Source organism: Theropithecus gelada, chromosome 6 (assembly GCF_003255815.1).
Source record: "Theropithecus gelada isolate Dixy chromosome 6, Tgel_1.0, whole genome shotgun sequence".
Taxonomy (NCBI): domain Eukaryota; kingdom Metazoa; phylum Chordata; class Mammalia; order Primates; family Cercopithecidae; genus Theropithecus; species Theropithecus gelada.
Genome location: NC_037673.1, coordinates 42,553,834 through 42,579,430, shown reverse-complemented (window position 1 = coordinate 42,579,430; position 25,597 = coordinate 42,553,834). Strand labels below are relative to the sequence as shown.

The 25,597-nt window shown below is 40.1% G+C and overlaps 1 protein-coding gene and 1 pseudogene across 2 annotated transcripts in view; both read left to right on the top strand.

Annotated features, from left to right (window-relative positions):
• Window positions 1–806: 806 nt before the first annotated feature.
• LOC112626990 lies at window positions 807–1,316 on the top strand (annotated as a pseudogene).
• A 4,878-nt stretch (window positions 1,317–6,194) lies between these two features.
• Window positions 6,195–25,597, top strand: part of SELENOP (selenoprotein P) — a 77,526-nt gene continuing 58,123 nt past the window's right edge. For both annotated transcript variants that reach the window (XM_025387691.1, XM_025387692.1), the window contains exon 1: window positions 6,195–6,290. In XM_025387691.1, coding sequence (XP_025243476.1) covers window positions 6,196–6,290 — 95 coding nt within the window. In that variant the 5' untranslated portion in view covers window position 6,195. The remainder of the gene's footprint in view (window positions 6,291–25,597) is intronic.

Here is a 25,597-nt window from a genome sequence, read left to right as displayed (position 1 = left end):
GTTATTGGCAGTTTTCCTATTTCAATAAGAAATTGTTAGTTTTCAGTATTTTAGTATTTTACAATTTGGTGAGATGTTAGATGTACATCTCTTACAGATATCATGTATCAAATTAAGGGAATTCACTGTTTCTAATTTGCTGAGATGATTTTTGCATTAATAAGATACAGGGTTGAATTAAAACTTTTTTTGGTATCTACTGAGATTATTATATATTTTTTCTGCTGTTAACTTGGGGAATAACTGATTGATTTTCAAATGCCCAACCAATGATGAGTTCCTGACAAACACTATTAGATTATAACACACTTTTTAAAAAGCACTGGATTCAGAATACTAACATGTGGTTTACGATTTTGCTCTCTGATTGGGAGAGATATTGGCTGATCAAAAAAACTGAGGAGGGGCACTAGAGTGATGCATGAAATGGGCTTATTAATACTTAAACTTGTCAATATTTAAAAGGTCTTTCCTGTGGCTGTCCTACCCAGTCAAAGACTTTTCAGATACAGGAAACATGTCTCATTTGGAGCATTTCAAAAGGCAAGATTGGCCTAAGTCATTCTATTTTTGAAAGCACCCTGAAGCAAATTTTAACCCAGAGTGAATTGTTGAGGATTCCTCCTGCAGGGGAAGAACACTGAGGCACATGAGGTAAGCAGAGAGGCATACTTAATGGCCTGGCTTCCCAAGGAAACATTACTGAGGTAGACACCCATGTGAGATTGTTTTATTCAAGAATGCATTTTAAGAGTGAAATGGGATTTGCAGACACTGCCGCTGCCGGAAGTCCTGTACTATCAGCCATGGTCAACCCCATCATGTTCTTCGACATTGATATTGCTGTCAACGGCAAGCCCTTGGACAGCATCTCCTTTGAGCTGTTTGCAGACAACGTTCCAAAGACAGCAGAAAACTTTCGTGTTCTGAGCAGTGGAGAGAAATGATTTGGTTATAAGAGTTCCTGCTTTCACAAAATTATTCCAGGGTTTATGTGTCAGGGTGGTGACTTCACACGCCATAATGGCACTGGTGGCAAGTCCATCTATGGGGAGAAATTTGATGATGAGAACTTCATCCTAAAGCATTCAGGTCCTGGCATCTTGTCCATGGCAAATGCTGGGCCCAACACAAATTGTTCCCAGTTTTTCATCTGCACTGCCAAGACTGAGTGGTTGGATGGCAAGCATGTGGTCTTTGGCAAGGTGAAAGAAGGCATGAATATTGTGGAGGTTATGGAGCACTTTGGATACAGGAATGGCAAGACCAGCAAGAAGACCACCGTTGCTGACTGTGGACAATTCTACCAAGTTTGACTTATGTTTTATCTTAACAACCAGACCATTCCTTCTGTAGCTCAGGAGAGGGCCCCTCCAACCCATTTGCTTGCAGTATCCTATAGTCTTTGTGCTCTCGCTGCAGTTCCCTTTGGGCTCCATGTTTTCCTTGTTCCCTTCCATGCCTAGCTGAATTGCAGAGTTAAGTTTATGATTATGAAATAAAAACTAAATAACAAGCAAATAAAAAGAAGTGAAATGTCCAGTTGAACAACAGAAGACAAAACTGGTAAACTGAATAGAGGTGAAAAATTGAGTGACTTCTCCTTCCCAACCAGGCTCCCCCTAAAACCAACCTTTGGGTTTCCCTTCCATTCTCTTCTAATCCAAACACCACCACCCCGCTCTTACTTCCATAAATAAACATTCCTCTTCCCCATAGGCCTGGGTTTATTCTCTTCTCTAGTACTACTGTAAAAGTGAAACAGCAAAATAGCCAACAGCACTAACTCTACTTTTGTTTATGGGAAATTTACTAATTTTTGCATGCAGACTAAGATAATTTTAGAGTACTGAAATAAAATGGTGAAATGCTGTCTCCACTAAAAATACAAAATAGTTGGGCGTGGTGGTGTGCACCTGTAATCCCAGCTATTTGGGAGGCTGAGGCAGGAGAATCGCTTGAATCCAGGAGGTGGAGATTGCAGTGAGCCAAGATCACGCCACTGTACTTCAGCCTGGGTGACAAAGCAAGACTGTATCTCAAAACAAAAACAAAAACAAAAACAAAAAACAAATACAACAACAACCACAACAAAACACATCACACCATACCAACTGACTTCACTTTAAATGTATGGTCACCAGCTTCAAGTCCTCATCTTACCTTATTTGACCTCTCACCAGCGTTTGACCCAGTTGATTACTTTAACCTCCTTGATGTTTTCACTTGGTTGAAAATATGCATACCAGTTTTCTCCCACTTTTAAAATTTGCTCTTCTCTGCTGTTTCCTCCATATAGCTGAAAATAGAAACATATTAAATATGTGAAAATCCACAATGATACTACAAAATAACTCATTGTACACATGGAAAGTTTTTAGGACACACAAAAATTATTGGGAAACTGGTAAATAAAAGAAAGCATTAAATATTTATCCTGATTTTCTTGCACAATTGTATTTCAGGATAAACAAATAGTTGATAAGAAAATGTCCCTCCTTTTATAAGACGTCTATCTAATACAGGAATAAGAAAATCATAATATCACCATTTGTAATCCCTAATGAAGTAATGAATCTAGATAATGTCCTTCAATGGCTCCTGAAATCATCAGGTGAAAATCTGATGGGGAACTTTATAATAAATGGATTGGGTTGACACTTTTAAAACCACTAAGTGGAGACAACCAGACAATAAAATGATACAATGTGAGTTCTCCCTCTCAATCTAAAAAGTATTATTGCCAAAAAAGCTCAAACTTCAATTTGATGTAGCTTCAGTTGTAACTACCAGCCAAGAGAATTACATCCTGGGGATGTAATTAGTCAAACCCATAATGTCAAACTTACAACAGAATTTCTTTAACAAATACATTTTAAGGAAAAAGTGGAGGGGAGACTATTACAGATTTTTTAAAAAGAGAGAGAGACCAGGTGCATTGAATGTCCGTAATCCTAACACTTTGGGAGGCTGAGGCAGGGCAATTTTTTTGAGGCTAGGAGTTAGAGACCACCCTGGGCAATAGCAAGTCCCTATTTCTAAAAGAAATATATTTTTAAAAAATTAGCCAGGTGTGGTGGCATGCACCTGTAGTCTTAGCTACACAGGGGACTGATGAAGGAGGTTGCTGGAACCCAGGAGTTCAAGGCTGCAGTGAACTATGATGGCACCACTACATTCCAGTTTGAGTGACAGAGCAAGACCCTGCCTAAACATATATCTATATCTATCTGTATACACATACATATGTACACATCTATAGTTACAGATATGTGTGTGTATATATATAGAGAGAGACTGTTTTAGGCAGATTTGTTAGAAGGTAGAGGCTGAAGCTAGGATTAAGATGCCAGCATTTCATTTGGGTTGTGCACACTCAGGTCAGTTATTGGAAAGGAGGGAAGGAGGTGAGCAAAGGGAAGATGCTAAGCAGTGTGATGTGATGAGTACCATTTTGCTGCCTCTGCCTTCACAAGCCAAGAAGTCAGCAGGTGGCTACTTGGTGCAGGGCTTCTCCAGCTGGATTGTAAGAAAAAGCCATACGTTGGACTGCCCACTGAAGAAAAAAAGAAGTCGCTTATTTGCTTGGTCTCTGTTCTTCATTGGTCATATTTTACCCTCCGAGGAGCTAACTCCTGCACTTCTGGATGGTCACATTCAGTCTCCGGACGTTTCGGGACATCAGCTCCCATACTTGGTGGGGAAATGTTCCACACAAGACCAAAAGTAGCATTAGACCAAGAGGGAGAAAGAAAAGTCATTGAAAAGATGTATAAGTTTGTGTCTCAAAACAGTTCACCCCCTTTCCCACGCAGATCCACTCATATACTACCTACATACCCAGCTCCCAAGAAACAATATGGGATTCCTTTTTATCCCTTGGGAACGAAAATGTTCTCATTCGTTTCCTGTGAGGAGAGGTTCAGGTCTAATTAATCACAGACTCTTCTTTAAGGCTGCTAATCATGATCTCCTAGAAGACGAAGGCAAGACAGTAAAGCAAACCCATCATTCCCAACGAACCTCTGTAGCTGGTCTCAAGGCAGTTAAATTGCTTCCTAATGGTTGCCACTAGGTGGAGCCATAGGACCAGGTGAGATTCCTTATCTTCTGCGTAAGGTGGTGGATGCATAGCCAGAGGAAAACATGGGTTATGAGATAATTTGTATAGTAAAGCCTCCAAAATATTTTCTTTCTTTTTTTTTTTTGGTTAAATTGTTATGTGTATGTGGGACAGGGGTAGGGGGTGCGGGGGGATGGGCTGACCATTTGTGATTCATCTTGAAACAGTTTTCTTAACCCTGGCATTTTAGTTTATCTAGTTCTCTTTGATTCTACAGGTCTCCAAATCCCCTAAAAATATGATAGTTTTAAATTTCCAGCTTTTCCCAATTCTTACAGTGAAACATTGGCTTACAGGATTTACTTCATTTTGCTTAGAAGAGTTCTCACATTAACTTGTCGGGCGCAGTGGCTCACACTTACAATACCAGCACCTTGGGAGGCTGAGGGGGACAGATTGCTTGAGGCCAGGAGTTCAAGACCAGCCTGTCGTCGTGGTGCACACCTGTAATCCCAACTACTGGGGAGGTGAGCCAGAGGTTGCAGTGAGCCAGGATTGCACTAATGCACACCAGCCTGGGCGACAGAGTAAGGTTCTGTCTCAAAAAAAAAAAAAAAAAAAAAAAAAAAAGGAGTTCTTATATTAACTTGTAACATAGTCATATTTTCTCATTAAAACTATTATCCTAGACTGTATCATTCTTCAACTTTCCCATTTCTCCTGTATTTCATAACCATTACTATTACTATTATTTTTGCAGAGTTGTCTATATTTGCCCTCTTCTTTTCCCCTTTCCCAGTAACATTCCTATCCATTGCAGTCCGGCTTATGCCCCCACAATTTCTCAAAAGCTTCTCTTGTTCAAATCACCAACATCACTTCTAATCACTACATCTAATGCATACTTTCAATCATTATCTCACTTGACTTCTCAACAGCACTGAAATTACTGCACACTCTCTCCTTCCTGAAAGCTCTTCTTTCCTCTGCATCTGTGTCATCATATTCTTACGCTTTTCTTTCTATCCCAATTGCTATTCCTTGTCATTTGCTAGTCTCAGTTTCTGGGTCGAGTTCTTATATTCCAGCATTATTCAGGATAATATCTTCAGTTCTTTTTATCCCTCACTGTTTGCAGGATAACATATCATTTTTTTCAGTAATTTTTTTGTTTGTTTTTACCCCATACATTTACTGCCATTTAATCTAAGACAGTACTATATAAAATAACTTTGGAGGTAGTAGAATTGTGGACTTACTGAGAATTGCAATACCGTAGGAGTCTTTCAAGACGTTTCTGTTAGACTGCACCAAAGTAGTATTTCAATCCACTGTTTATATACAGATGGTGGCAGCTGAATATGTGCTTAGAAGTTGCATCAAATGTGCACATGTAGAAAAAAATGTCTTTTTACATGTGCTCAGAAGTTACAAACAAACAAAATCTCATCGAAATTTGGATGTGAGGGTACATCTGGTTATAGATTACAGAGGCATAATCATTAATCCGATTGCACATTATCTTTTGTACAGAAAAAGGCAAGGACAAGAATCACTGAACTTATCTTTTCTAAAAAATGCACTGATTCAGGCAAGAGATGTGGGAACCCGTGCTCTCCCCTTTTTACCGTTTTTAAGGCATTCTTTTGGAGGGCTGTGCGCAGTCATCGAGTCAGGGGCTCTGTGAAATTCTGCTGGCAAGGGATTATATGAAATTCTGCTGGCACGAAGAATGAGCAAACACAGCTTCTTGCATTTACTATTTTGTCTCATGAAAGCATTCTCTACTTGCACTGTACAATACAGTAGTCCTTTACCACCAGGATAGTAAGCACTTGAAATGTGATGCTGTGACTAGGAATTAAATTTTAAATTTTGTTTAATGTTGATAAATTCACATTTAAATAGCCACATACGGCTAGTGGCTACTGTATTACACAGCCACACAGCCCACATTTAGACCTGGAAGTATTCATTGCTTTATGGAAAGACATTATATTAGAAAAATCAGAAAAAATGCTTTGTGACATTTCATGTGGAAAATCAGGACATTGAGGAAGTCATAACCAGAAGGAAGATCTGGGCTAGATATTACAAAAGAGGCTGGAGTTCCTGCAGGGAGAGGCAGGAGCATGACGAGGAAGAGAGGTCATCGAGGCTGGGGTGAGACATCTGACTCAGCGTCAGGAGCCATGTCAGTGCCTCATAAAATCCAATCTCCATTCAGGTGAGCGCCACACCCTGTCTGTGCAAAAACACTATGACAACTGTCCTTTCTCTTGTGATCCTATTGACAGCAGCCAGCAACTCACCCGTGACTATCCAGCAGCAGGCACACCATTCTGTGCCCTCATATTTTGATCCGTAATAATCTGACTTGCCTTCATGTGGACAACATGAAAGAGCATATGAAATGAATGCAAAAACTAAGCATCGCTACTTAAAATATTTATGCAAATTACAAATTTTAAACACAGATTTAATTTGTTTTTATTTATTGTCTGTGTTGCTCTGGTTTTTTTTTTGTTTTTTTGTTTTTTTGTTTTTTTTTTCCCCCTCTCTCTGGTATGTTGCTAATTTTCCTGTGTTATTTTCTTCACTTTGTTAAATCCTAGGATAAACTCAAATTGGAACATGCATGGGTCCTTTGTCACATGCCTTTTGCTACAGATCTGTTCTGATGCTGGTCACCTGACTGCCTCTTCTACTTCCTGTTATTATCTGAAAATGGTATTTAAAAGCTTGACTTTTAGCAACTATTCAGACAGGTTTAAAGAACAATCACTAGCAATCCCCAGGTGACATTTCAGTAATGGCTTCCTATAGTCTGAAAATCAGAGAGAAGGTCAGTTTCTTTAAGGAGACTTGCTATCTGGGAATTCACTTCTCTCTGGGATATACTTTCCAAGATCCCGCCTTTACCTTTATCTTTCAGTCACCCATGCTCAATTCACTCATTCACTTAGCAATGAATTGAGTCACCCATGCTCAATTCACTCATTCACTTAGCAAATTTTTGTTGAACTCATGCTAAGTGCTTGGCTTAGTTCTAGATGCTGGGCATATAGAATTTAACAATGAACAATTTCCTTGTTTTCATGTAGGAGAGAGGAGAAAGAACAATAAAGAAATACATGTGTAATATACTGTTAGGAAAAGTACAAAGAAATATAACAACATGTTAATAGGCTGGAGAGTAAGGAGATGGAGAGGGTGGTTATTTAAGACGAAGGTGTCGTGGGAGATCTCTCTGGGAAGGTGACAATAGAGCAGACACTGGAAAGATGGGAGAGTGTGAGCCATATGAATGTCTAGGCAGAAGGGTGTTCTAGACAGAGTGACAATCCAGCACAGAATGAGCTTGATCTGCTGTAGGAAAAGGAAGAAGGTCAATTTGGTCAAACTGGCAGAAGTGAGCCAGAAAATAAAAAGAGCTGAAGCTGGAGAAATAGGCAAAAGCCAGTTATTTTAGACCTTATAGACATGGTAAGGAATTTGGGTTTCATTCACAGTATTATGGGAAGCCAGTTATGGTGGCTCACTCTTGTAATCACAAAACTTTGGGAGGTCAAGGCAGGAGGATTGCTTGGACCTAGGAGTTGGAGGACAGCCTGGGCAATGTAGTGAGACTGCCATCTCTACCAAAAATAAAAAATTAGCCTGGCTTGATGTTGCACACTTGTAGTCCCAGCTACTCAGGTTGCTGAGGCAGGAGGACTGCTTGAGCCAGGAGGTCGAGGCTGCAGTAAACTGCGATTATGCCATTGTACTCTACCCTGTGTGACAGAGCAAGACCTTATCTCAAAAAACAAAACAAAAACAACAACAAAAATCCAAAGTGTTATGGTAGGACATTGAGGCAGGGGTGAGGCATTATCTGATTTATGTTTTAGGCACATCATTCTAGTTGCTATCTGGAGACTTGACCACTTAAGAGTATAAAAGGAATCAGGGAGTCCAGGTGCAAGGCTACTGAGGGATTTAGGTGAACAACGATGGTTTCTTTGGTATAGATAGTAGCAGTGAAAGTGTAAACAGTGGTGAAGTTTGAAATAAATTTTGAAGGCGGAATAAATGGAACTTTCTAATGAGTTCGATGTGTGGTGTAAAGAAGAGTAAAAATATCTCCTATGTCTTGAGTTTGAAAAACTAGGTGAGTATTGGGGCCATTTATTGAAGCAAGGAAGGGTGGAGAGGCTGACTAGGGTTCACCAAGCATAGAGGTCAAGTAAGCAGCTGGAGATTTAAGCCAATGTAAAGATGTAGGTTTGAGATTCTTCAATATCTAGATGTATTTAAAGCCATGGAGCTGAGTGAGACCACCCAAGGAGAGAGGAGTAGATAGACAAGAGTGTTGAAGACTGAGGTAAAATGTTGGAAGAAGGTAAAGGAGTCATCAATAGAGGCAGAATGGAGATGTCCAGTGAGATCTGAAGAATTTTCAAGGGAAAGGGGGTGATAACCCGCTTCAATGATGGTTATAGGTAAATTAAGATGGAGATCACTGGGATCGGGACAAGGCCAAGTTCAAGGGAGTGAGAGCGGTGAATACTCAATCAGTGTGTGCTGAAACCACAAAGAGAGCCAAGGAAGTGAAGACAGTAAGAATAGACAACTCTATTTAGAGATTTTTCTCTAAAGCGTTGCTGAGAAACAAAGCAGTAGTTGGAGGTGAATCAAGGGAGTCTGAGGAGGGATCTTTACTTGTTTATGAGAGATATTACAGAAATATTGTATGGTTCCCTTTTGAGAGCTTAGTTTTAAGGGCAAAGATACAGAACTTGGAGGGCAAAGCTTGCTCTCTGTTCCCTGCAGAAACACTCCAAGAAACTTTTGCCTGACAACTTAGCTTGCATAGAAGGAATGGAGTCCAGCAGCTGGGGTCCGCATACCAACATTATTGGGCATTTTGGAATGATCTTCAGATCTGCATTTTGTCCTGAAGTTTCACAGTTAAGTTCTAATTGGGCAGTCCAATCATGTAGCCTTTGGTAACCCCACATGTGCTATTTTCCCCTGGTAATTGGTCAAAGTGAATGTAAATAGTGGATTAGCGTGGTTTGAGGTCTATGGAGTGTAATAGGCCAGTGTGGTTGTGTTCTAGGTGAGAGTGCAAGATCAAAGGGCAAATCTATGTGCCCCTTCTCAAGATGGGGATAGCAAAGGAGAACCTATTGATGCTATTCTGTCTATTTTTTTTTGCCTGCTGTTACCTTTTCTTCCTTGTTTTTGAGAAGTGCTCAGGCTCTCTTCGACACCATCCCACCAGGAAAGTAAGTTAACATGAACTGACCTATCCTGATGTAAACAAAAAGAGTCAAACTCTGTAAAACATTTGAGGAGATTTATTTTGATTCAAATATGAGTGACCAATGGCCTGTGACACAGCCCTCAGGAGATTCTGAGGACATGTGCCCAAGGCGGTCAAAGCATAGCCTAGTTGTATACATTTTTGGAAACATGAGACATCAATCAACCACATTTAAGATGTAAATTAGTTTGGTCCAGAAAGGCAGGACAACTCGAAGCAGGGAACTGTGAGGCGGAGAAGGGTTTCAGGTTATAGGTAGATTTAAAGTTTTTCTGATTGGCAGTTGATTGAAATAGTTATTATCAATAAAAAGAAATGTCTGGGTTATGATAAAGGGTTGTGGAGACCAAATTATCTTGCAAATGAAGCCTCCAGGTAGCAGGCTTCAGAGATAACAGATTTTAAATGTTTCTCATCAGACTTAAGATGTGTTGATATTAAACGCTGGCTGGGTTTTCCTGAATTCCAAAAGGGAAGAGGGTATAATGAGCCATGTCTGACCCCTACTTCCCACCATGGCCTAAATCAGCTTTTCAGGTTAAGTTTGGAGTGCCTGGGTCTAGAGGAGGGGTCCATTAAGATGGTTGGCGGGGGGGGGGGGGGGGGGGGCAGGGGAGTGCTTACATTTTTAATTTTGGTGTACAGGTTTTATACTTCTCTTCTTTTCCCATTTTAAAACAGGTGGCTGAAATTTACCTCATGAATAAAAACTGGGAAATTGTGACATCAAAAATTGTAAATGTAAGGAGAGGTGGAGTAAAAGTGTAGAGTTTTTTAATGCTATCAAATCAAGTTGTTATCAGCTTATCACCATTGTAAGATTTTTTTGTAAGCCTCATGGTGCTCATGGTAACCACAAAGCAAAAACCTATAGTAAGTAAAAAAGGATTTTTTAAAAAAGAAATCAAAACATATAAGCATAACACTGGAGGAAATTTCTAAATCACAAAGGAAGACCAACAAGAGAAGAAAAAAACAAAGAATCTACAAAGCAACCAGAAAACTATTTAAAAAATGGCAATAGCAAATCCTTATCTATCGATAATTATCTTGAGTTTTAAATAATTAAATTCTTCCATCAAAAGTCATAGAGTGGCTGAATGAACAAAAAAAGACCCAATCATATCCTGCCTAGAAGAGACTCACTTCATCTGTAAGAATACAACACATAGACTGAAAGTGATATAAATGGAAACCAAGAGAAAGCAGGAATAGCTATACTTACAACAGGTAAAATAAATTTTAAGTCAAAAAGTGTAAAATGAAACAAAGAAGGTCATTATGTAATGATAAGAGGTTAATTTATCCAAAGGACATAACAAATGTAAATGTATACATGCCCACATAAAAGCACCTAAATATATACAGCAAATAGTAATAGATCTGAAGGAAGAGATAGACTATAACACAATAATAGTAAGAAATTGCTGTACTTAACTTTTAGCAATGGACAGATCATCCAGATAGAAAATAAGTAAGGAAACACTAGCCTTAGACTATACCTTAGACCAAATGGACCTAACAGATATATACAGGACATTCCTTGCAATAGCAGCAGAATACACGTTCTTCTTAAGCACAAAAGGAACATTCTCCAGGATAGATAATAAATAATCATATATATGTCACAAAATATGTCTTAGCAAATTTAAGGAGATTGAGATCATATCAAATTTTTTTTGAACAGAATGATTTAAAACTAGTAATCAAGAGAAATTTTGGAAAACTCACAAACACATGGAAATATTCAATAAAAGATCTAGTCTGTAATCCAGAACTACTGAGTCAAAGCTTCGAACTGTGAGGACTAAGAAGCTTTGTTTTAAACATTTCCGATATGGCAACTTCACTAATATGAAATCTAGCTAGAACTAGTGATAACGTTTGGTAGATTTTACCCCAAATTATTCTTTGTGAATAATTTTATTTATTCATTTTATATACAATTATGGGATAATATTGTATATTGTGTTTGTATTCATACAGAACCCCAAGCCCAATTAGCTTAAGCAAATAGAGAGTTTATTGGCTTATGACTGAAAAGTCTAAAGTTGGTTCTGACTTTAATAACTACTCAATCTAGGGTGTCTGATATCTTCACCATCTTTATTTGGGAGTTAAGGCCTTTCTTTTCCTTAACCAAGTTCTAGGGAGAAAAGGTCCAGGACTTGTTTTCATTAGGCTGTCTTTTATGATGTACCAAGGAAATGAGTTACCTTAATTTAATCTAATTAACATTTTTGACCTATGTGGGTTGGAGTCAAAGCACCACTTGAAACATGTGAGATGTTTTTCCCATAGGAAAGGGAAGTTCTATCAGCAGAAGAAGGAGGGGAAAAATATGTGCTGATCTGAAGTAAACAACAGATATGATTAACACGCACTGCATAGTTCTGCTTCCTGCTGTTTTCACTTAATGTTGTATACTCATCACTTTTCCATATCCTCAAAAATTCTTTGAAAATCTGATATTTTATTACCACACAACATCCTACTTTATACAGACAGTCTACTGGTTATCAATTGCTACAAAATAAATTACCCTCAACAGCATAAAACAACAAAAAATTTATTATATCCTATTGTTTCTCAGTGTCAGGAACACCAGAGTGGCTTAGCTGGGTAGTTCTGTCTGGGTAACCATGTTCTGTCATGAGTTTGCAGTCAAGCTGTCTGCTAGAGGGAAGATGTTGGTCAAAGGGCACACAGCTTCAGTTATATAAGATAAATAAGTCCCAGAGACCTACTGTATAGCATAGCACCTGTAGTTAAAGGTACTGTATTGAATACCTAATTTTCTAAGAGCATAGATCCTAAGTGCTCTTATCACAAAATAAAATATAAAATAAAAGAGGCTCCTGCTTTTTGTCTTTCCACATTATGCCCCAGGCCATCTCTTAGGCCCTGGGAACATCTTTGGCTTGTGCAAGAGCAGCTCAGAAGTGCCAGGGGTTAAAGTCCTTGAGACCAACCCTTGGGAGAATGGCATTGGAGTATTTGTTCCATCTTCCATCTTTCAGGTGAACCATTCAGAGAAAGTTTGTACACCACTCAGAAGTCCCAGCAGAATTGAATACCCGTTGCTGATCGCAGTAATGCATCCTTACATTAGCTCTCCCTGCTTCCTCATATACCTCTCCAAGCTCCCTTGATCTGGCTCCCTAGTAGATCTTTTTAAATAAACTGCTTGTACCTAGTCCTTGTCTCAGGGTTCTGAGTTCAAGGAAATACAAAACAAATCACCCTTTAAAAATGTTTTTTAAAATTACATAGCATCAATATTTTAAACAATTATGTAGCAATCATCTTGTTGAACTAAACTCAAAGTCCCAGAAAAGGGAACAAGGATTCTTTACTGTCATGCTAAGTAAATGTAATATTGTGTATATACCCTGTCTTGCTGTGTTTTTGAATTAGTTAAAAGCCATCTCCATATTTCCTTTAGTAAACATATTATAACCAATTGCACAATAGATGCTAACAGAAAACATTACTTTTCAGATATGGAATGTTCTAAGCTATATAGTCACAAGAACAGAAAACCAAACACCGCATGTTCTCACTTATAGGTGGGAACTGAACAATGAGATCACTTGGACTCGGGAAGGGGAACATCACACACCGGGGCCTATCATGGGAAGGGGGGAGGGGGCAGGGATTGCATTGGGAGTTATATCTGATGTAAATGATGAGTTGATGGGTGCTGACGAGTTGATGGGTGCAGCACACCAACATGGCACAAGTATACATATGTAACAAACCTGCACGTTATGCACATGTACCCTAGAACTTAAAGTATAATAATAATAAAAAATTATAAAAAAGAAAAAAAAAGAGAAAAAAACAAACAAACAAAGATTGTAAGAGATTTTCCTCCAAGAAAATGAGAGTAATTAAGATCCTGTGTATTTGGCATCCTCTTTACTGCGATGATGAAGGCCTCCAGCTCTTTGGCAGGTCAAGCCATTAAGGAAATCTGTGTGACCATTTGAACAAGAAGGATTATACGTTGACTACAATTATCACTGGTCCAGAGGTAGAACATGCCAAAACTACTATTCAGGATAATAATTATTCAAAGTTACTATTCAGGATAATGAACTTGCTGATATGTCAATTTCAATAAACAGAGTAACAAAGGACTGCCTGAAGTTTCCTGGGCTGGCCATGTGTGAGCCCCCACGATTCTATGCAAGTCCAGTTGCTAGAGAAGTGGCTTCAAATCAACTCTAAATTACTTTGGGCATATGGGAGGAGGGGAAGGAAGACAGCTACTCCATTAATCCTCTTTATCCTCAATTTTTACAAATTGTGTGTACACTTTATGCAGTAGAAATATACATGAAAAATTCTGAATAAATCAACATTCAATCATTGTTTACAATCTCTTTAAAATGGTGGAAGAGTAAGTCCATTTATTCATGCAGAGATGAAACAGTTTTAAATTTATATTTTTACCTCATTAAAATTCTCAACTCACAAAAAGAACTACTAGCCAATCTCTTAGCCCAGCTGTCTGTTAAAACACTTGTTTGTTTGGGAACTTAACTGAAAACACACTTCTCAAGGAAATTGGTAGAATTATAACTATAAGCTTATAGTGACTCAATATGTAGTAAAAGGTTAAGATAAAATATGTAAGAAAATGTTAATATGTAAACATTGCAAATATTTTAGTGAAGTAGAAAATACTTCTATCATATAAGGAACCAGTCTAATTTGTGCTTAGATTTTTCACATATTGAATTTTGTGGTCAATGACAAATTACTTCTGTTTCTAAAATGAATGACATCATTTTAGCTAAAAGCATAGAAACTTGGGGATCTAGCAAGCATTTGCAGCATTATAGTGAGCAAATGAAGATACGCTTTTTAGAAAACACTATCTTATGAAACTTCTCAGACTTTTATCACTACTTTCAAGGACACTTTGAGTATCTGAAAACTGTAGCTTAAGATCCACTGGTTTGGATTACAGTTTCTTTCTCTTGGAGATCTGCCTGGGTCATATGGTACAAATCAAGGCTATGGTCCTGGTAATCTAAAATGATCACCCTCCCAATACCTCACTATCATGAAGATCATAAAACAGTCTCACAGATGAGTTCGTAGCAAAGTCCACTCTAGAGGCAATTCTCTTACAAGTGGATCCTGCAGGGTGATATGATTGATTAGCACTTATAGAATGAAGTTTCCCTTTGTGAGGTCAGAATTGGACTGTCTGCTGTTCCTGCCTGTGCTGAGGCCTGATCATAAGCTTGGCAGTAGATCGCTAGAAAGCTTTACTTAAGTTCCAAGACAGAGAATTTTAGATTTTCTGCTTTCCAGACTACCCACCATCCCCATGGAAATGGAAATCCACCAAAAATCTAACCTAAACACACACACACACACACACACACACACGTTCCTCTTTAGAGTAGGGAAGTAAATAACATGAAAGCCCATTCTTAGCTTCTCTCTCTCTCAACACACACACATGCACACACATGCATGAGCAGAAAATAGACTTATAGACTTATTGATACAGCTCCCTGAGCACAGGCCTACAAAATGCTTTTTTGTTTTTGACATATAATGATTTCAGATATGGTTTATACCTACAGAAGAGTTAAATATCAGGACAAACATATTCTCTTCTTTTTCTTAGTCTTTTCTTCTTTCTTATTGAAAAAACTAAATGCTGAATTCACAATTTTTACAGTGAAGCCAGCTTATCGTTTTTAGGTCCTAATACTCAGACTTTTAAGTAGCTGGCTTTAGTTCTGAAAATAAAACTGGTAACTTTTTTTATCCTAACTTACCTTTTTTAAAAAACACCCCAAAGGCAGTTCCTTTAGCATTTTGGGCAATTCACTTGAGGATTATAATTCAAAAAATGTATGAATATGTATCTTGGTCAACAGAATAGCAGCTGGAATTCCAGCGTGCAGCCTGTCAGTGTCAGTGGAGCAGAGACATCTGGTTTCTGTGTGACCGTAGCGTTTGTTTAGTTTTCTTAACTCTATGGTGGACAAAAGGTCTGTTGCTCTAATTTGATACCGAAAAATTTTCAGGGTTAGCTTTCTTCCTCGTCCCTTTCTTTTTTTGTCTCTATTTTATTTTTTTTAAGTTTAGAGTCATGGTATGAGGATTTTTAGGGATATTACTGATATGACTGCCCCAGCAAGAACACTTCCATCACAGAGACTCTGCTTTCAGCCCAAGGACAACTCGATGCCTTTCACTTTCTGTGCTCTTCCTACTGGCCTTGAGTCCTCAATGGTTAGAAGGTCACTTGCTTTAAAGAGAACTTGATAAAACAGCCAAGAGGGACTCAAAGGTTTGAGCTCTCTGTTCCCCTCTGGCCTTTGTCCCAGCCCCCTCCATATGCTCTTGAGTTTAACAGGCCTCTGAATTACCAAAGACACGAAGCTGACCAATCTCCACTTTCTCCTCCTCAGAAGGGTCTTCTTTCTCAAGGCTTCTGGACACTTTAGCCCTTTGCAGCAATCTGAAGTTTAGTGACTGATCACAGCTTAATTAATGATAATATTAAGCAGCATTGAGCACCTGTGGTGTTGGAGGCACACACTAGCTATGTTGCACGCTATCTCCTTTCATCCTCAAGGTAGCCGATGTAGAGTATTATTTTAATTTGTGAACCACAAAGCTGAGGTTCTATAAAGTTCAGTTGCTTGCCCAAGATCATTCAGCTATTAGAGCCTGGATTTGAGCCCAGGCATGTTCGATTTCAGTCTTGAAAGTTAGTTCACTATATGATACTGCAAGAATGACCAGTTTACCCAGGGATTATAGTATAAGTACCCACATGCAGCATAATAAAGTAGAATAAAATACTGTGTTCAGGTCTGGACTGTGCCATCGCTTAGGTGTGTAATGGAGGCAAGTCTCCTAACCTTTTAGAGTGCCAGTGACTGCTTTACAACGTGAAGGTCAGTCACAACTAAGGCCCGTCACCAGACCAAGGTCCTGGTATTCCCTGATTCTAGACAAAGGGAAGAAGGAGGAATTAAACCAGTTAGATCCTGGGTTAGGGAAAGATTAAATAATGGAGAGAAGGGAGATCAGGATTTCCTGTAAACTTGGAGGTTTAGCCTGGACACTGCATATTGCAGATGAATATATGTCTGAGGCAGAGCGTGGACAAGTCTGACTACATTGCCTAGGATAGTTGTCCTTTTGACTTTAATTGGTGGAGTGAGAGCTGCCTCTGTTTTCTGTAGTTGAGCCCCTGTTCTGAGCTCTTGTTGCAAATGTCTCCAAAGCACTCATTACCCATTTCCTTCTTCTTCTACCCTCTAATGCACCTGGCCTTTACCTGAGGTCCCTACAGGCTCTGTACCCCTCAAATGGGAGGCACAGATGCCTAGGGCTGGGTGTAGGCTAGGGAGGAAGGAGAGTATGGAGCTCTGGACTTCACCCAGATGGATTCTTCTAGCCATTGAGAGCCAGATCTTTCCATTATTTGGAGTTTCATAAACCTATGCTGAAGAAGTCCTCTTTTCTTACTTTTCTTAGCACTCCTGGTCTTGTCACCTGAACTTCCCCAGGACAGTGCAGGGGGCTTACCTGCCTCTAAGCCTTTCTGCATGCATGTATACAACTCATTTCAGTACAACTTTTTCCTAAAGATGGTGTCACATGCTTATGGGTTGCTCTCTGAATGCTCAGATAATTAAAAATATCATTTGTTGAAGGTCTGTTAAAGTCTCAGACATTTTAGTCGCAGCCTTAGACAAGTTATCTAACTTTTTTTTTTATTCCTCACCACCCTCTTAGTCAGCTGTCATTATCCCATTTGCTTATAAGGAAATTGTTGCTCAGAGAGTTTAAATGAGTTTTACAAAGTTATTCAGCTAGTAACAAGCAGAGACATCATTAAATGCAGTTTTCCTGCTTGAAACAAAAGCATTGCCCTTCCAAGGCTATTTATCATGAACTTGCTTTCTTAATTGAAAATGAAAGCACATGCGTTGATCAGATTCAGTGCACATATGGTGACCCCTAACAGAACACTCGAAGTCATAATCATCCTGGATGAACTGGGAGACACATTTACTGAACCGCTATTTCACAATGGCCTCTTTTCTCATCTCATTCATGATGCCTCTATGTAGTAGGTCTCAGCTTACTGCTAGAAAGGAAGAAATATGACATTATGACAAACGTTGTCATAGCGACCAGGATGCTTTATTTGACCGTCTGGTTTTGTGTTTGTTGTGCTTTCTTTTCCTCTATGGTGTAAACAGTAAAAGACCTCAAATTATGGAGTGCTTCAAGAATTTTCCTGTTCTCCTTATCATTGTTTTTATGTTAAATTTGAGCACATGAGATTACTAATGGGACAAACACTCTTTTTCTTTTTTCTTGAGCAAAGCACAAAAGTTCTGATTTTCCTATTTGCCTTACCTCATAGGTTGAAAGCCTACTTTTTGCTAATGTAATGCCATGTAATTGTCTGTTTATCTCTCCCTTTTAATAATAGGGGTTTTAAAGGAAAGTTATCAATCCCAGAAGAACTTGTAATTGGTGGGGCTTCAGGCTGGGAAAGTTTTCGGATTCCTCTGAAATCACACACCAAGTGGGCATCCACGTGCTTTAGGAGTGAGTAGTCTTCCAATTACCTTCTGTATTACAGAGGAGGCAGGTGGCTCAGGCCTCCACAGGAATGACTTTTAAGCTCACTAGTCTGGTCATCAAGGTTGCTTTCCCTGAACTGACTCCTGGTTTTTGACCCCTCTGCAGACTGAGTCCTCTGCTTAATCAGTTTCCTGTTTTCAGCTTGGGGTCAAACTCCAACCCCAGGGCTCTGCTTCCTCCATCTTCTCTGTGACTACAGAAAGAGGAAGGTTGACTCCTCAGAGGAAACAGAAACTGTCCAAGTCCAAAGGCGTAGGTAGTTGGCTCAGCTGTCCTCACTGGGGACGCTCACTGAATCTTGAATGTTTGGGAATCTGGGGGCAGAGGAAAGGGTATGAGAGGAAATAAATCCATCAGACCAAAAGGTCTGGTAAAAGAGGCTATAGCATCATACTTAGGGCTGGAAAACCTGTGTTCCAGACCCAGTGAAGAAGGGGAAGGGAATGACATCTGTCTTGACATACTGGTCTATGAGGGTACCCTCAGGTCTAACGAGGAATTTTACATGAATTTTCCACCAAGTTAACTTCAGATTTGTTGATTGTCCAAAGCATGAAGTTCTCAAATTTTCCAATTCATTTCTCCTATTTATTTATTTATGGGCACCTTTTAACACAGGTAGGATGAAGGGATATGAATATATCCCAGCCCCATGCCCAGGCATATTTACTCTCAATATACCAGTGGTACTTAGATCAGTGCAAGTGACCTGTGTGAGCTTGGACAAGTGTGTGAAACTGGGTTTTCTCCTATGTAATGTGTGGGAGAAAATATCTGCTTTGTCTTCCTTATAAGGTTGTCATGAGGATTAAATTGTCATGAGGATTAAAAAAAGAAAATTATATTTTCTTTTTTTTTTCAAATTATTTATCAAGGGATTGAATTTTGCTCATTGTTATGCAGCCTTTGGGGTCTCTCAGTGAACAAGACAGACAAGGACCCTGCCATCAAGGCCATTTATATTCCACAGTGCATCAGTATTTTTCATTTTTTAAAGAATGAGGTGACCTTTTGTTCAGTTGTAATCTTACCTAGAAATCCAACGTGTAAAATAAATAAAAAGGAAATGGGAGCAGGGGTTAAAGTTCTGCTTGCTTATCCCAGCTCCAGCTTCCTGGTGGACTTTGGAAGCACAGTTTGGAAAATACAAACATTTCTTCACACATGCAAGAGACAAAAATTAAGAACTTGATGACTCCCAAATTTGCAAATGCTCTGCGTAGTAGATGCTGTGGGTGCCCACTCAGAACCCCTTTGCTGGCTGGAGTGGTCACTGCACCCCCTCCCTCATCCTACTGCTCTCAGTGTTGGCCACTAGCAGGTCATAGCTGTCCCTTTATCCAGAGCTTTGTCCATAGCTTTTGGGGACCTCCTTGTCCAGAGAAGCCATGGGCCATCTCCCTCCCTTGCCTTAAGGTGGAACAATGCTGTGGAGTCCTTCATGCCTCAGGGCTCTCTGTAGGCTGAGGCTGAGGCTGGACTTCAGCTGAGCACACACCTTTGCCTGGCGGCTTGCCCCACTTTTGCTGCTTCCCTCACTCCATGCAGGTTTCCCCTGAGAACACTCCCTCAGCAAATTCATGACACACCACCCATCTCAGACTATGCTTCTAGGGAATACAACCTAAGACACGCACATCTTATCATTTGTTCCATATGCTCATGTATGACATAGAAATAATGAAGCACAAGGCTGTTGGAAAATCCAAGGAAAACTGTAAATTGGGGCATGTTACCAATTTCCAGGATACTGTTCTAATAATCCACACTCACTGTTAAATTCCAACACCAAGATTCCCCAGCATTTGCTAATATTCTATAAACCGTAAAGTGCCAGGGAAATGCAAACCCGGTTTTTGTGGCCATGAGAAACAGGATACAGGATCAGAAATAGAGTAACTGCCTTTGGGCACTGATTGCTCTTCCTCTCCTTTCACTAAAATTCAAGTAACTTGATGGGCAAATATACTTATTTCAGGATGCTTTCTGAGCTGCCCTGACCTGAGTGTGCAGTGACATAGAGACTACATCACTTTATCCTCCCATAAAGAGACAGAGTGAAATCCTGATAGGATTGAACAACAGATGGGTTGCAAAATATTAGAAAGATTTAGCATTTAAAAAAAATTTGTCCAGCTACTTGAAATTGTGTGGATACAGTTATATTTTAGTTCCATGAAAGAAGACAGAAACATATAAAACATAATCCTTTAACCTTTCATAACTTATGTATTTTGAAATAATTTCAATGAAGACAGTATCTGGGTGGGATTGTTGTCTGAAGTAAATGTTATTTGTATTGCAGCAGGAAACGTGGTGGTGCCCTGTGCTTTCTCAACTTTTGAGGCTGGGGAAGATCATGAGTGTAAGCAGGTGTATGTCTGAGGCTAACAGTTAGTTGAGGCTGGAAGTCCCTCCTGCTTGCGTCTTCCTGAGACATTTTGGAGGAAAAGTGTGAAAGTGTATGTGGGTCTGTGTGTGTGTGTGAATATATATGAATGTGTATATGTGTGTACATGTGTGAGTGTATGTATTGTAAGAGGGGATATATGTGTGACTATGAGTATGTGTGTGTGTGTAAAAATGGGAGCTACCAGAATTCAGGACTGACTGTAGAGTCTTCCAGGCTCAAGGAGTTTCTCTAATACTGCAGGGTGAGTGACCAGTATTGTTTGCTTGGCCAAGAGTAACCATCTGGGATGCGGTTAGGGGACTCATAGATACCTTATCCTACAAGCTATCACAAGCTAGCAAATTGCAGAGCTGGGATTCAAGGTGAAGTCTACTTTTCAAGAGCCATGTTCCTGAAAAGACTTTGACAGCTTTCATCTCTGAGTTGTCACCTAGATGTTTTCCTGAATCATATCATGTTGAAGAAAATTCTATGCATTGTCATAAATCTTTACCAGCATCCTCATTGATTAGGGTCCTATCATAAAACACATGAAAGAACATTTGTTTAAAGGGGTGAATAAACAGAGTTGAATGGAGAGTATCTATAAAAGCAGGGCATGATGAAAGGACTTTGACAAAGGATGAAGAGGCACACAGAGGGGAGCAGAAGGAGTCTTTGTACCCTAGGCCTGAGGGGAAAGGAAAGATGCAATTCCCAGGGAGCCTGAGTGAGAGCTTCAGGTGAAGGAGAGGCTGCTTGCTGACCATGGTGACCTTCAGCAAGGGAGTGTGGCCACTGCCAAAGCAAAGCCTGGCAGAAAGTGGCCCTGATCCTTCCTCAGTCCCTTCAATCTCCTGCTGGTACTTTCCACTGGCAAAATCAAATCAGAAGCTGAAGAAAAGGGCACCCTCATGATGTGGAGCAGGGTGCAAAATGGTGGAGAAGGGCGGAGAGCAGATGTGGAGGGCAAACAGAGAACATCTGTCCCAGCCATGCTGGGCTCTCTGTAGACTGCTGTAAGAGTGAGATAAGTGAGCCACAGTCCCTTTCTGGCTTTCTGGAAGAGCAGTTAGTAACTGGGAGAGTGAGGTAAGGACTAGAGCTCTGCTTTTAATCATCACCTAGATAGTTACTGTCTTTTATGATGAAGAACAAATGACAGTTTAAAAACTGTCTAGAAATTGAAATCTTTATAAATAATATACATTTTATGCAACAGTAGCCTCTGCAACAAAACCCTAGCATTGATAGGCAATACCATTCTTGTCTCTTTCTCTGACAGGCTCCTGTAAGGGAAATGAAGACCCTGACCTTTATGCTATTCAGTAATGTGGTGTCTTCGTAGGTATAAACCATTTCACTAACGGCGTTAAAAGGTGTTTATATTAATGTAGCAGTGAGGAAGAGGCATCCTTCCACACTCCATGACCAACTCATGTGCCACACCAAATTGGTGTCCTGTCATCTCAGAAGGGGGAAAACAATTGGCAACTCTACAAAACATGGTTAACCACGAAACGTGATGGTACCCAACATCAGCTACTTAAATATGAAACCTGAGTCACAGCTCTATGTGTTTGGCAGCAGAGTAAACATCACATATGTGTGTGTGTTTGTGTGTGTGAATTTTTTTTTTTTTTTTCTGAGATGGAGTCTTGCTCTGTCGCCCAGGCTGGAGTGCCGTGGTGCGATCTCGGCTCACTGCAGCCTCTGTCTCCCGGGTTCACACCATTCTCCTGCTTCAGCCTCCTGAGTAGCTGGGACTATAGGCATGTGCCACCGTGCCCAGCTAATTTTTTGTATTTTTAGTAGAGACGGGGTTTCACTGTGTTAGCCAGGATGGTCTCAATCTCCTAACCTTGTGATCTGCCCACGTTGGCCTCCCAAAGTGCTGGTATTATAGGCATGAGCCACCGCGCCCATCCTGTGTGTGTGATTTTAAACACTGAAAACAAAGATAAATGATGAGGGCTATATGGATCCACTCCTGCATTAGATTATCCCCTTTTCATCTCAGTAAGTCCCTATTGTCATGGGAGTAGATGCGGAGTGGAAGCACAGCCTAAGTTGGGGATGGTAGGGCTCTCATCACCTTAGTATCCACAGCCCCTGTTCTGTAGAGGCTGACGACCTCAGAGTGCAGGTCCCAGGAAATCTAGGGGTTTGTCTGACTTGCTGGTTCTCTGACTCCCTGTGAGATTGGCTGCCCAGTGAAAGTGGGTAAGGAATTTCATCTTTCATTCTGCAGTTCAATCTCCACTTAAAACTCTACTTGGAGAATGAGGAAGAATTCAAGTAATTTCTTACTAAAACAGAAGTGTGAAAGGAATTATTTTAGCCAGAAAAGATCTATTGATTTTTAAAAATCAGCCAAAGGCAGGAAATATGTGGATGAAACATCTTGCAGAGACTGTAGGAGCCCACGATTTTGACTTGATTTTTCTAAGAATTTGAAACTAAATTATTTCATTGTAGAAGAAAGAAAATTGTTTATTGACCTTCTATGAGAATCAGTCTTTCAAGGTAAAGGGTTTGTCTAAAGAAGAAGCCAAAGCTTGTTTTGGCAGTATTGCTCCCGTGTGGGAGTCCCTGGGAAAGTGGGTAGGTGTTAAGGTTTGCCTTTGCAAAGCAAAACTGGACAGAGATGACATTTACAAGCTCCTCCAAAGCAGGCAAATAAAAGGAGATAGTGGAAGATGACAGATAGGAGGCAGGACTAGCTTGCAGCTCCTCCTCAGATAGACAGAGCAGCATGTGGAGAAAAGTTCACATCATGAACTTTTCCTCCAGGAACTACTGCAGGAACATCCCAGGAATGCCGAGAAAATCTAAAGAACTGGATCACTGTTGCAGATTCCTGCTTCCTGAGACACCAGAAAACTAAGAATAGGCTTGCTTTCTCAGCAGGGAAGCTCATGATCTGGGGCAAATTCTGAGCCCTGGGCACCGTCTGCCTGGAAATAAACTCAGTACTACTGGGGAGGCACAGTGGGAGTGAGACCAGCCTTTAGGACTGTCGGGTGCATGGGAGCAGGGTGAGGCCTGTGATGCTGGCCTTCTCCCACTTCCCTGGCAACCTGCATGACTCAACAGAGGCAGCTTAGAATTCCCTGGGAATCTAACTCCATTAGCCTGGGAACCACACCCCCATTCCCCACAGCATCCACAGCAAGCCCTGCCCAAGGAGAGTCTGAGCTCAGACAAGGCTATCCCTGCTGTTACCTCATGGTCTCTCTCTACCCACCTGGCAGCAGGAGACAAAGGTCATAATCTCTTGGGAGTTCTATGGCCCTGCCCACCACCTGAGAAACCTGAATACTTAAACAGGTGGCCCCAGGGTAAGTTTGCATCCTCCCTATATTACCACAGCTGATGTGTTCTTGAAAGCACCACCTCCTGGCTGGAGGCCAACCAACACAAAACTAGTACACTAAACAAAAATACAACCCAGGACCCTCACAGAGTCCACTTCACTCCCCAGCTACCTGCACCGGAGCCGGTGCTGGTATCCATGGCTGAAAGACCTGAAGACGGATCACATCACAGGACTCTTTGTAGACACTCCCCAGTACCAGCCAGGAGCTTGGTAGCTCCACTGGGTGGCTAGACCCAGAAGAGGAAAAACAATCACTACAGCTTGGCTCTCAGGAACCCCCATTCCTAGGGGAAGAGGGAGAACACCACATCAAGGGAGCACCCTGTGGGACAAAAGAATCTGAACAGCAGCCCTTGAGTCCTGGATCTTCCCTCTAACATAGTCTTCCCAAATGAGAAGGAACCAGAAAAACAACTCTAGTAGTATGAAAAAGCAAAGTTCTTTAACACCCCCAAAAGATCACACCAGCACACCAGTAATGGGTCTAAATCAAGACAACATTCGAATTGCCAGAAAAAGATTTCAGAAGGTCGATTATTAAGCTAATCAAGGAGGTACCAGAGAAAGGTGAAATCCAACTTAAAGAAATAAAGAACATGATATAGGATATGAAAGGAAAGATCTTCGGTGAAATAGACAGCATAAATAAAAAACAATCACAACTTCTGGAAATCAAGGACGCATTTAGAGAAACGCAAATGTACTGGAAAGTCTCAGTCATAGAATCGATGAACAAGCAGATGAAAGAACTTCAGAGCTTGAAGACAAAGCTTTTGAATTAACCCAACCCATCAAAGACAAAGAAAAAAGAATGAAAAGAAGAAGAAAGCCTCCAAGAAGTTTGGGACTATGTTAAAAATCCAAACCTAAGAATAATTGGTGTTCCTGAGAAAGAAGAGAAATCTAAAAGTTTGGAAAACATATTTGATGGAATAATCAAGGAAAACATCCCCAGTCTTGTGAGAGATCTAGACATCTAAATACAAGAAGCTCAAAGAACACCTGGGAAATTCATCACAAGAAGATCATCACCTAGGCACACAGTCATCAGGTTATCTAACATCAAGATGAAGGTAAAAATATTAAGTGCTGTGAAGCAAAAGCATCAGGTAACCTATAAAGGAAAGCCTATCAGATTAACAGCAGATTTCTCAGCAGGAACCCCATAAGCTAGAAGGGATTGGGGTCCCCATTTTTAGCCCCCTTAAACAAAACAACTATTAGCCAAGAATTTTGTAGCCAGTGAAACTAAGCATCATAAATGAAGGAAAGATACAGTCTTTTCCAGACAAACAAATGCTGAGAGAATTTGCCACCAGCAAGCAAACACTACAAGAACTGCTAAAAGGAGCTCTAAATCCTGAAATAAATCCTCAAAATACACCAAAACAGAACCTCCTTAAAGTATAAATCTCACAGGACCTATATAACAATAATACAATGGAAACAAAACAAAACAAAAAAAACAAGGTACTCAGGCATCAAATAGCATGATGAATAGAATAGTACCTGACATCTCAATATTAATGTTGAATGTAAATGGCCTAAATACACCACTTAAAAGATACAAAATGGCAGAATGGACAAGAATTAACCAATCAAGTTTCTGCTGTCTTCAAGAGACTCATCTAACACATAAGGACTTACATAAACTTAAGGTAAAGAGGTGGAAAAAGATATCCCATGCAAATGGACACCAAAGGGGAGCAGGAGTAGCTATTCTTTTTTTTTATTATTATACTTTAAGTTCTAGGGTACATGTGCACAATGTGCAGGTTTGTTACATATGTATACATGTGCCATGTTGGT